The sequence below is a fragment of the Pygoscelis adeliae genome, unplaced genomic scaffold, assembly GCF_000699105.1.
Source record: "Pygoscelis adeliae isolate BGI_AS28 unplaced genomic scaffold, ASM69910v1 Scaffold242, whole genome shotgun sequence".
NCBI lineage: Eukaryota > Metazoa > Chordata > Aves > Sphenisciformes > Spheniscidae > Pygoscelis > Pygoscelis adeliae.
Genome location: NW_008824369.1, coordinates 732,025 through 741,905, shown reverse-complemented (window position 1 = coordinate 741,905; position 9,881 = coordinate 732,025). Strand labels below are relative to the sequence as shown.

The 9,881-nt window shown below is 37.4% G+C and overlaps 1 protein-coding gene across 1 annotated transcript in view; it reads right to left on the bottom strand.

The window, feature by feature from the left end:
* NPTX2 (neuronal pentraxin II) overlaps positions 1-258 on the bottom strand; it is a 13,986-nt gene extending 13,728 nt beyond the window's left edge. Inside the window, exon 1 of the mRNA XM_009320055.1 lies at positions 205-258. Within this exon, the coding sequence (XP_009318330.1) occupies positions 205-258 (54 nt within the window). The remainder of the gene's footprint in view (positions 1-204) is intronic.
* Positions 259-9,881: the final 9,623 nt, after the last annotated feature.

The following is a 9,881-nucleotide window of genomic DNA, read 5'->3' as shown; positions in this document are numbered from 1 at the left end:
GGTCTCCAGTCCAGCTCGCTGCTCAAAGCGGCGTCGGCCGGAGTCGGCCGGGGTGGCTCGGGGCTTTGTCCGGTCGGGTCCTGGAAACCTCCGAGGATGGAAGACGCACAGCCTCCCTGGGCAGCCTGTGCCTCAGGTCCAGTGTCCCCACGGGGAAAACGCTGCTCCGTATGTCTAGTCTGAACCTCTCCTGCTTCAACACACACCCGTTGTCCCTTGGCCTCGCACCACGTGCCGCAGCGAAGAGCCTGGCCCCATCTCGATGATCTCCTCTGCTGAATTCGCTCCAGCTTGTTGGTGCCTTTCTTGTATTAGGGGGGTCAGAACTGGGCACGGCGTCTCGATGTGATCCAACCAGTGCCAAGCAAAGGGGATCGTCACTTCCCCTCAACCGACTGGCTACGCTCCTGCTAATGCGGCCTGGGAAACTGTTGGCCTGGGCCAACTAGCTATTTGAGCGAAAAGATAATGCCGTCACAAAAACGAGATACGGTTCGAGTTACAGATCAGTATTCAAATTTATGATGGAGGGGAAAGGGACAGGGACATTTTAAGAAGGAGCTTCAGAAATTTTTGTAGAGTACCACAAGACTATTGTTGGACCGTAAGACCATTGTGGTTTTAGCTGTATTGCTCATGGTATCCAATATTTTTAATCCTGATCACAGTCACTTTAAATTTATAATCTGTGAAGCCTTGTCTATTTTTCCAAGTGCCGTACAAACATCAACTGAACAGTTCTTGCAAACTTCTTAGGGATATACTATGAAAACTGTTCTCTCTCCTGGAAAAATAGAGAAACAATTTCCTTAGGCATCAGCAGAGGCTGCTCTTAGGACTCTAAAACCTTTGAGTAGAATTTCAGATTTTTAGAAAGTTTATATATGGAAGTTAAAGACATTTTACCATAGGGTGAGTAGGTATTACTATGAAATACGTAACTTTTTAAATAATAATAAAAATAAGGAGTAAAGAATATGTCATTGAAGAGATTTTTAGCTTTTTTTTCAGTCAACATGTGAATTGCTTTATGTTACAGAATGAGTTAGCAAGTTTCAGAAAGTGTGCATCACAGTGATAGTTAAATCTGATTGTTTCGTGAAGTCCAGTTTATTTGTTCAGCTCTTCCAGCAATGTCCTGCGTGACAGTCATATTAGCCAAAGCCGACTGCAGACAACGTTAAGCCATGCAAGTGAGAGATGCAGCTCATATTGCTTATTCAAGGGGAGAGAACACAGAGGACGGAAGGAGTTCAATAAGCGACCAGAAGCTCCGATTTCTGTCTGAACTCCCTTTGTCTGGAAACCGGTCTCAAGAGACTGTACTACTTCCTGGTTGAATGGAAAAGAAGTACTTACTCAAGTACAGAGGCTCTGACTAATTCCTGTTTAGACATCTAACTCCCATTGAAATCAACAGGATATCACTGCTTAATCATTTTGCTGATTAAAATTCTGGTTAAAATTAAAATGCTGCAATGAGGAGGACCATGCAAGTACATTAGGAACATCTCATCTGTCAACACAGTGTCTTTCCAGGCCACATAAGTCCAAGAAATATTAAAACCTATATGCAATAATGTACCAAAATTTTTGCTCTACATGTAAGATTATTCAGTCACATCTGTATCTCATTGTAGCTCATTTCTTCTGAATGTCACGTGAAGCACTATGAAAAAACTTAATAAAATAATCATAAAATGCTGGGTTTGCCTGTCCGTAAGGCCTGTCACCCTACTGTAGGACAACAGTAGTCTATTGCTTTTATACAGCTTGATTGCATGCTCTATAATATGAATTGTGATGGCACCCTATGAAAATAACCTCACATTACTTAAAAATAAACTTCAAAATTCTGATCCCAATTTTAAACCCCACTTTACAATTCAGAGCTGTTCCCAAACAGGTTTTGACTCAATGCATGACAGTGATAAAGGCATTGCTCCTTTTCAAATTCAAGCAATGTATAGCTTTAAGGTTTTGCTTAATTACAGAAAGATTTTGTCATAATCTCTTATTCAGGCAAGCTGAGAACTAATACAGGCAGCAGCAAGCAATAAAAATCTGACTTCCAAACTTCTGTAAGGTATATGGCAGTAAATTGCTTATGACAATGGAAGTATTGTCATTTATTACTATACTGTTTCTTTTTGACAGGGAAGGTCAGTAAAACAGGAAAGAATCCCAACAAAGACACTCAGGAATGTCAGTTACTGCACAGTGGGGGCATAAATGTGGAGGAAGGGTGGACGGACATGGAGAGAGGCAGGTATTATCCATCGTCCTTCTTAACATCCTTGATATTTTTCTATGGTACTGCAGTGCTTTCAAAAAAAACCCCGAACAACACAAATAACCCCACTTTACCTCACTTCCAGATTCCAAGACCTACATTTAATGCACGTAATAATTTATTGAAATGCTGCTTGTGACTGTAGCCAGTGTTTTTTCATGTTGAAGGCCATATCAATCTTCATTTTGAGTGACTAACATGCAGCAGTATGTTATCATACATCATAAATTATTAAAAAATTGAGAAAGTCTATCATTTTTACACCGATATATTACCTGTTAAGGCATAAGCAAGCTGAATACTTGATAATTTGAGATGTTTAAAAAAACAGTTGCAAGGAGGTTTTTTTTCCTTATGACCAAGATGAACAGTTTATAGGTACAGTGATTATATGTCACTGTGGCATAAAAGTTGATTGGGGTCGAGGGGGAAGCACAGCGAGTGTGGATAACTATTGCATTTGAGCGGGTTTTAAAACTTCCTGGTTCTGTGGCTGTCAGGCAGCCTAGCATCTCTGCAGCCCACAGAATGGATTTTTAATTTTTAATTTAACTTTGACAGTTTCTACTGCCTTCAAAAGGGCTTTATTCTCTTTGGAAACAGCATTTGCATGCTAGCTGCTATCTGTCTTTATCTTTGATGCGCAACTGTAATATCTAATACTGGAACTCCAATATGTATGTAAAATGCAGTTGGATTCTCAGTAATATAAAGTTTTTGTGTTTAGGATGAAGGTCTAGAATTCAGGAGATCTGATATAAAACTTTGCTAACACACTTCTGTCTGGCCACTATCACTAACAAAACCTTGCAAAAACTTTTAAATAAATCAGGAGACTGTGCCTTATTTTTAAAGTGTAGCTTAAGCACATGAAAAGCAGTGTACAATTGACTTTAGATGAAAGATAGGCTTTTTTTTTTTTGATACTTTGGTTTTGTTCCACTCATTATTGTCCAGATGTTCAGTGAAATATTGGCCTAATTATCTGAAAGGCTCAGCTTAGCCTAGACCTACAGATCCAGATTTAGACAATTTTTATAGGTGACTTAGAAATTCAGGTCTTACTGTAATGGAAGTTAAGCATTTAACTGCCTAGTGAAATTTTCAAAGTGCTAACTGTCCAACTTTGTCAGTAAGTACCTAAATTTTACAGCCTGGCCCTAGGGATATTTGAAAAAAATTATCTTTAATTTCTCTACGCCTCCCTTCTCTGTTTATAAAATGAACATATTATCCCTTTCCTCTCTAGCCTTTCTCGGATTACAAACTCTCACCAGGCAGAAATTGTCTGTTCCTGTATGTCTGTGCATCACAATGGGACGTAGTCTCACCTGATGCTTATTATTTGTATCAGAGTAGTGTTTATATTAGCTAGGTTATACTAGTTTGTTTAACCTATTTGCTTCTAAGAAATGCTACTTACATAGCATTTCTGCCATGGGCTGCCATTTACAACTCCCAGAAGTTAAAAATAATAATTTGAGTAATTCCTTAAGAATGTATTACTTTTCTCAAAAAAGACCAATTTTACTTATATCATACCAAGTCTAGCAAAACTATAGAACTACTCACCAGCAACGAAGCCTGTAATTATGAACTTTGTTCAGTGTCCTTCTTCACATGTTTGCTGAAGTAATCAGATATGAACAGACTCTTTACTTAATCTTTAATATCTACTTCTGACTGCATAAAAGTCTCCTGGCTACTGATTAGAGATATGCCACAAAACTGAACTCCAAAATTTTTAAGCATGTTTCAAGAAACTTGGTAACTGGCAAGTGTTAGTATCAGGAAATTTAGGGGGGAAGAGAAGCGATGAACCAGTTACAGGAAAAGAAGTATGAAATTTGGGGGTGCCTACAGAAGTTAAAAGTCACAGCATCCAGGGATATTGCAGCATGAGGATTTTGTTCAACATACTTCAGATGTTCTTAATATTCCCATCTTATATAGCTTTTATAGATAAAATACAGATAGACTATTAGAAGAAACCAATCGTTGAGAGACATACTCCCTTCATCTTTCCATATCCTAGGCCCTTCTATGAAAATCATAAATGAAAAATGTATTCCCTTTTAAGTCAACAGGATTTTTGCCATTGATCTGAATAAATTCAGGATTTCTCTAGATCATCTAAATGATACATTACTTTTCTGAGAATTGTTAATTAGGATGATCTTCCTTCTAGCAGAAGGAAAACGGAACTTACCACAGAGGTACTCACTGTAAAAACTAACTTTGTCAGAGAGATTCACTGCAGGAACTTTCAAAGAACATCAGCTACTTAAAAGAGAATTTACTGCCTCTAGCATTCCCATATGCTGCTGGTGACTAAAGGACAGGAATAGGAGACTTTTCCAGGAATACACACAAGCTGCCTGTCACCCTGATACTAATCACCAACCAGCGAAACAGTGGGTCAGCCACTGCAGGACCTGTTATCTTCCTGGTACTCTACAGACATTTAGCCCAAAATGCCAGGCTTAGAAACACATTTGAGAAGTGAAATAGGCTAGTTGCATGCAGAACAAACCAGGAGACCTTCACCTTTATTACTCAATACTTATTAATGCATATCTCCCTGAAGTTGAAAGAATTTTGCCCAATTCCAAGTGCAATACAAAACACAGAATTTGGCTAGAGATATGCAAAATACATGTCAATATATTTTAAAGTCTGCATATATATAAAATATATTGCAATGCATCAAATGCTTTTACATGTTCAGAACTGGATATTTATTGCTCAAGTTTCTTTTCAAAACTCTTAGTCCACTTAAATTTGGTGTTTTTGCAAAATAAGATGCTACTGTGAAAAGACCTAATATTGCACTTCTTTCTGTTGCAAGTGAGATACATTTCCTCTCTGCTAACTCCATTAGCACCACTTCTCGCATGGTAGCTATGATACACAGTTATTAAACTCCATCACAGGTATCTCAGTTCTTTGCACAGGAGCAGGATAAATTACCTCATGTTACACCTCCAAATACTGATAATCATTACAGTCCACACTTGGGCCTGCTTTGGTGGGTTTCTAGATTCAATAAGCTTATGGGAGCCCCTTGAAATCCTTTTAGTCCTACAAACTTCAAGTCCAGTAGCAGGTGAATAGTTTCCTTGTTGCTGGCTGGGAAATTGTGTCCTTTGACCAGATGGTTCACTGTCATTATGGTATTGGAAAGTTCTGTTTTCTTTCTATGATACAGTTACATAAACCACAAATACATGTTTGTATCAGTCATTTATATTACTGTATGGAACGTGTGTATTAGATGCATGCACACACACACACATATATATGTTAAATTAAATATATTTTGAAGTCACCACGCCAGAAATACACACTTGGGTTTAGAGCTAGAATTCACAGAATAGAATGTAATGTACCCACCTTGTGACAAAGAAAGAAAGAAAGAAAGAAAGAAAAGAATACATGAGAGATTAGAAATCCAGGACAAAGGGCAGAACAACTTTCAGTGCCTTTCCATTACAGAACATTACTATAGAAGCAGCTCAGTCTTTCACGTCGGTGAGTTAGTTTTTCGATTCTGTCAGAAGTGGAGTGATAACCTTGAGTTCTCCCTACAGGGATTTCCCTCCTCCTTTCACTGTTTTTGTGTCTCATTCTGTGGCTGACAATTAGAAATGCTATTATGTCTTGACCCATACGACATGTGAAATGCCAAAGCACCTGGTGTTCTGAGACGATGTTAAGTCACCTCAATAGGTTTCATCTCAAGTTCTAATGAGTGTGACAAAGTAATGATCCATGGAGAGGCTCCATAGAGTTTTGGTAGGCCAGGGGAAAAAAAAAAGTCATTGTCTGTGGAGATAGTTTTTGTAAGAAACTAGAATGTGCACAGATGGAAGAAGATTGACACAAGAAAATTACAAAATAAAGCATTATGTAATTTTAGCTAAGGATTCTGTGCCAAGTATGTTTCAGACAAAACAACTGGGGCCAGGCTGTAGATTTGATAGTGAATCTGGAGATTAGTTTATTTACACCGGTAGTTAGATTGTGAAGTATTTTGGCTTTACTGTAATCAATAGCAGCTCCACTATTGACCTGTGTAGGGTATTTCATCCCCTGGCTCTAGTAAGGTTATTTGCACCTAGAGGTACTTGTGTATGAGAAGAGTTAACCAGCCCAAATCTTTTCAGATTAGAATTATCAAAAATACATTTAATTGTCATTGTACTAACTGTATTTGGCCAGGCTGCAATCATATTTTCAGAAGGGCAGATCTAAATAAACTTATTTATTTTTAATGCTTGTAACAGATTTAGCTTACCCTTCCTGCCACTTGCCCAGTTCCATTTTGGTTTAACCTGCTGTTACCTTTTCATCATTTAAGATGACAAGATCTTTGGAGAAGTGATTGTCCATTTTCTATGTGTTTTATAGTACCCAGCTAACTCCCCACTAAGATCAAATACAAATACTCAGTATTGTAATAGTATTACCCCATCTATATTTTCATTCTCTAAAATCTGAATTCACTGGTAATTTTATATTTAATTGCTTTGTTCAGTATCTTTCACACAGTATGCCATCATGAAGCGATGTCACAGACTAAATTTCTTTCTTTGCAGATCGATGGATATTCATTAGAAAACATATACCAAAATAGCTGTAATGCAATGTAAAAATTTTCAATACTTTGCATCTAAGTGATTAGCAATATTTTAAGTATTATGAAATGAATGGCATTGAGGTAATTCATTTGGGAAACAGATCCCACTTCAATGTTTTCATTCTATCATGCATGTAAAACATTTGCAGTTGCAAATTACATAGATTTCATTTTGAAATAAAATAGAAAATATTTTGCCCATAAATCCTTATTCCAGCCTGTGAAAAATATTCTGGACTATGAAAGAGCATGTTCTACATCCTTGCTGTGCCTCAGCCAGTCTGAACAAAGGTCTAATGAGTTTGTGAATAGTGTGAAAAAATCACTGATTGTCTGACTAGCTGACTGTAGGGCAGGAAAAAATCCTATTCGTCTAGGTTTGACTGAAACTTGAGTTAACTGTCAGTGCCCACACAAACCGGAAAAATAGGATTAAAGGCCAAAGAGATAATTAACAGTAGACATGTTGTACATCTGCTTTGACAGATGATTTTCACACTTCACAGGTTTAACTAAAGATCACTTTCGCAGCAGTTCTTATGAAGCTAAACCCCTTCTAAATGAAGTGATTAAAAAACAACCGAGGATTAAAGCATCAAAATCTAAGCTCTCATAAAACTATCCAAAACGTTAATAGTAATGATAAACAAAGATAAAGTAGAGCACTTACATACACTTTTTCAAAATAATTAGATGTGTATACCTCAAAATCCAATCAATCTGTTTGTACAGTACTAAGAGCCTTAGTCATCTATTTCACTAACTCCCTGAATCATTAAGCATATACCAAACTAATTTTTATCTGTGATTATGGAAGTACAATATGATTTCATAGGCTGTTAAAATTGTAAGGATGAGACTGAGAGAATCACCTTAGCTTCTTTCTGCTTGTAAAATGACTGCAACCAGATACCTTCCAAACATTATGACTTGAAGTTATCCAGCACACACGAGCTTATGTATGATGCTGTTTTAGTCTGGATCAATGGCAAATAATCCAATACAGAGCCATTGAGCTACCACAGTCAAATAAGTCAAGGAATTTCTTTTCTGTTGTTTGATCTGATAAAGGACTTAGTGTCAGAGCTGTTCAAGGAAATGCTACAAATCCAAAAGTGTACATTCAAATCCTGATCCTGGGTTGTGTGCCGAAGACCACGCTCAGTCAGAGCAGTGGTAAAAGAGTACTTAGCTGTTTGAGCTGGGAAATCAAAGTCACTAGGCACAGTAGTGTGCCACAAGCTACAGATGTGCCTAGCTTGATGTGCCATCATCATGGTGTGAAGAGATGAGTGAAATTCGTAAAACCAGGAGGAGACTCTGGAATTTCTTCCCTAATACATGAAAAAAATGGCAAATATATTTTTTTCTGCAAGAATATTTTTAACCTTTTTGTAAGTGCCACAAACATTAGGCTGCAATAATATTTACTAATTTGCATTCACATTTAATTTTTAGTGTCATCCTGTCATACTTACATAAAATGTTGTTTATGAATGAAAGCCCCTAAAGGGAATATTCTGAAAAATAAAGGGAAGAGTAAAGGGAGTATTCTTAAAATCTTGTCTGACTTACTTGCCACTGTGCTACAATTCAGAGTTGTGCTTTATAACATACTGCATTGGGCTCAATCACCAAGCCTCTTCCTCCATTTTCCAAGCTAGAAGATAGAGTTAATGCAACAGTGATGAAACTAATTGCTAGGGAAATTAAACATCTTCTCTTCTGATGATTAAAGAAATCTTGTTAGAGGTTGTAATATTTCTGCTTAGTCAGAAAGATAGCTCCATTGTGGAATTAGTTATTGGTAACTGCTTTTTCTTTTTCTTCTAGATAGATTTGATACAAGCTCTTGATGCTTAGGATCTACAAAGATAAAGTAAAACAGAATGAGAACAAGCATAAGCGCTGCTCCAGAGCAAGACAGAGGGAGAGAGCTCTTGTGAATGAGGCTCATTACAAAACCAGATTTGCTCCACAGTTTGCCTCCAATTGCAGTAAAGGCAAGATTTGTATATCATTGCTGACTGCAGCACTGCGACTCTTGAATAAATGGCTTGATCTTTACAGTAAGTGTAACTTTGATACAAAAAGGATTGCTGAGCAGCAACCAGAGGGCTCCAGATTATGACAAGTAGATTGTTCCAATACCAACCACTTAAAAAGCAACTGCCATCTTCAAGACTTTTTATCTACAGCACAGTTCTTTGTGGCTGCTAAGGAGGTTGGTCAAAATTTATGAGATATTAGTAACGTAGAGGAAACATCACAGCTTAAAATTCAGTCTTAACAGGTGTACACTCTCACTTCAATATTATTCTCCTGAGCCATAGTTTTCATTATTGCAGATGTTTATTTTCAATTTGATCCAAAATCATGAGTACTGCCAAATGGGATACTAATGTCCAGAGGAACTATGTAAAAATGGGAGGTGTATTTATCTCTAAATTGTACTCATTCAAACTCAGTGAATACTCACATGAGTCCCTGAGTTAGCATGCCAAAAGTCACCACCTTGCAGGATAGAGCTGCCTACCCTAAGGCCAACTCAGCAATCCTTGTACCTAAGCTGAAATAATAGCTTAGATCTTTTAAGTAAGACACATTGTTTTATAATATGGTTTATTTACCTAGTGCTATTTATTCAGAAGCACTCCAGTCTCCTAAAAATAACTCAGTATATTGTATACATTTCTCAACAGACATTGAATGAACTTAAACACACATCGTAAGAAAAGCAGGGTTGCTCCAAGCTCAGTTGAGCAAGAGAAAGAGTCCCTTATTTGTCTGAAGCTAGCCTGGAGTATCGGGAAGCATTTGTTGAGAGAGGTTTAAAAATTCAAGTACTATTTAAGAAATCCCACATGAGAACATTATTTTGGAATAATCCGTTTCACAGGATACAAACTGATGTATCCTAGGTGCATTACTGAACTGTCAGAAAGTACT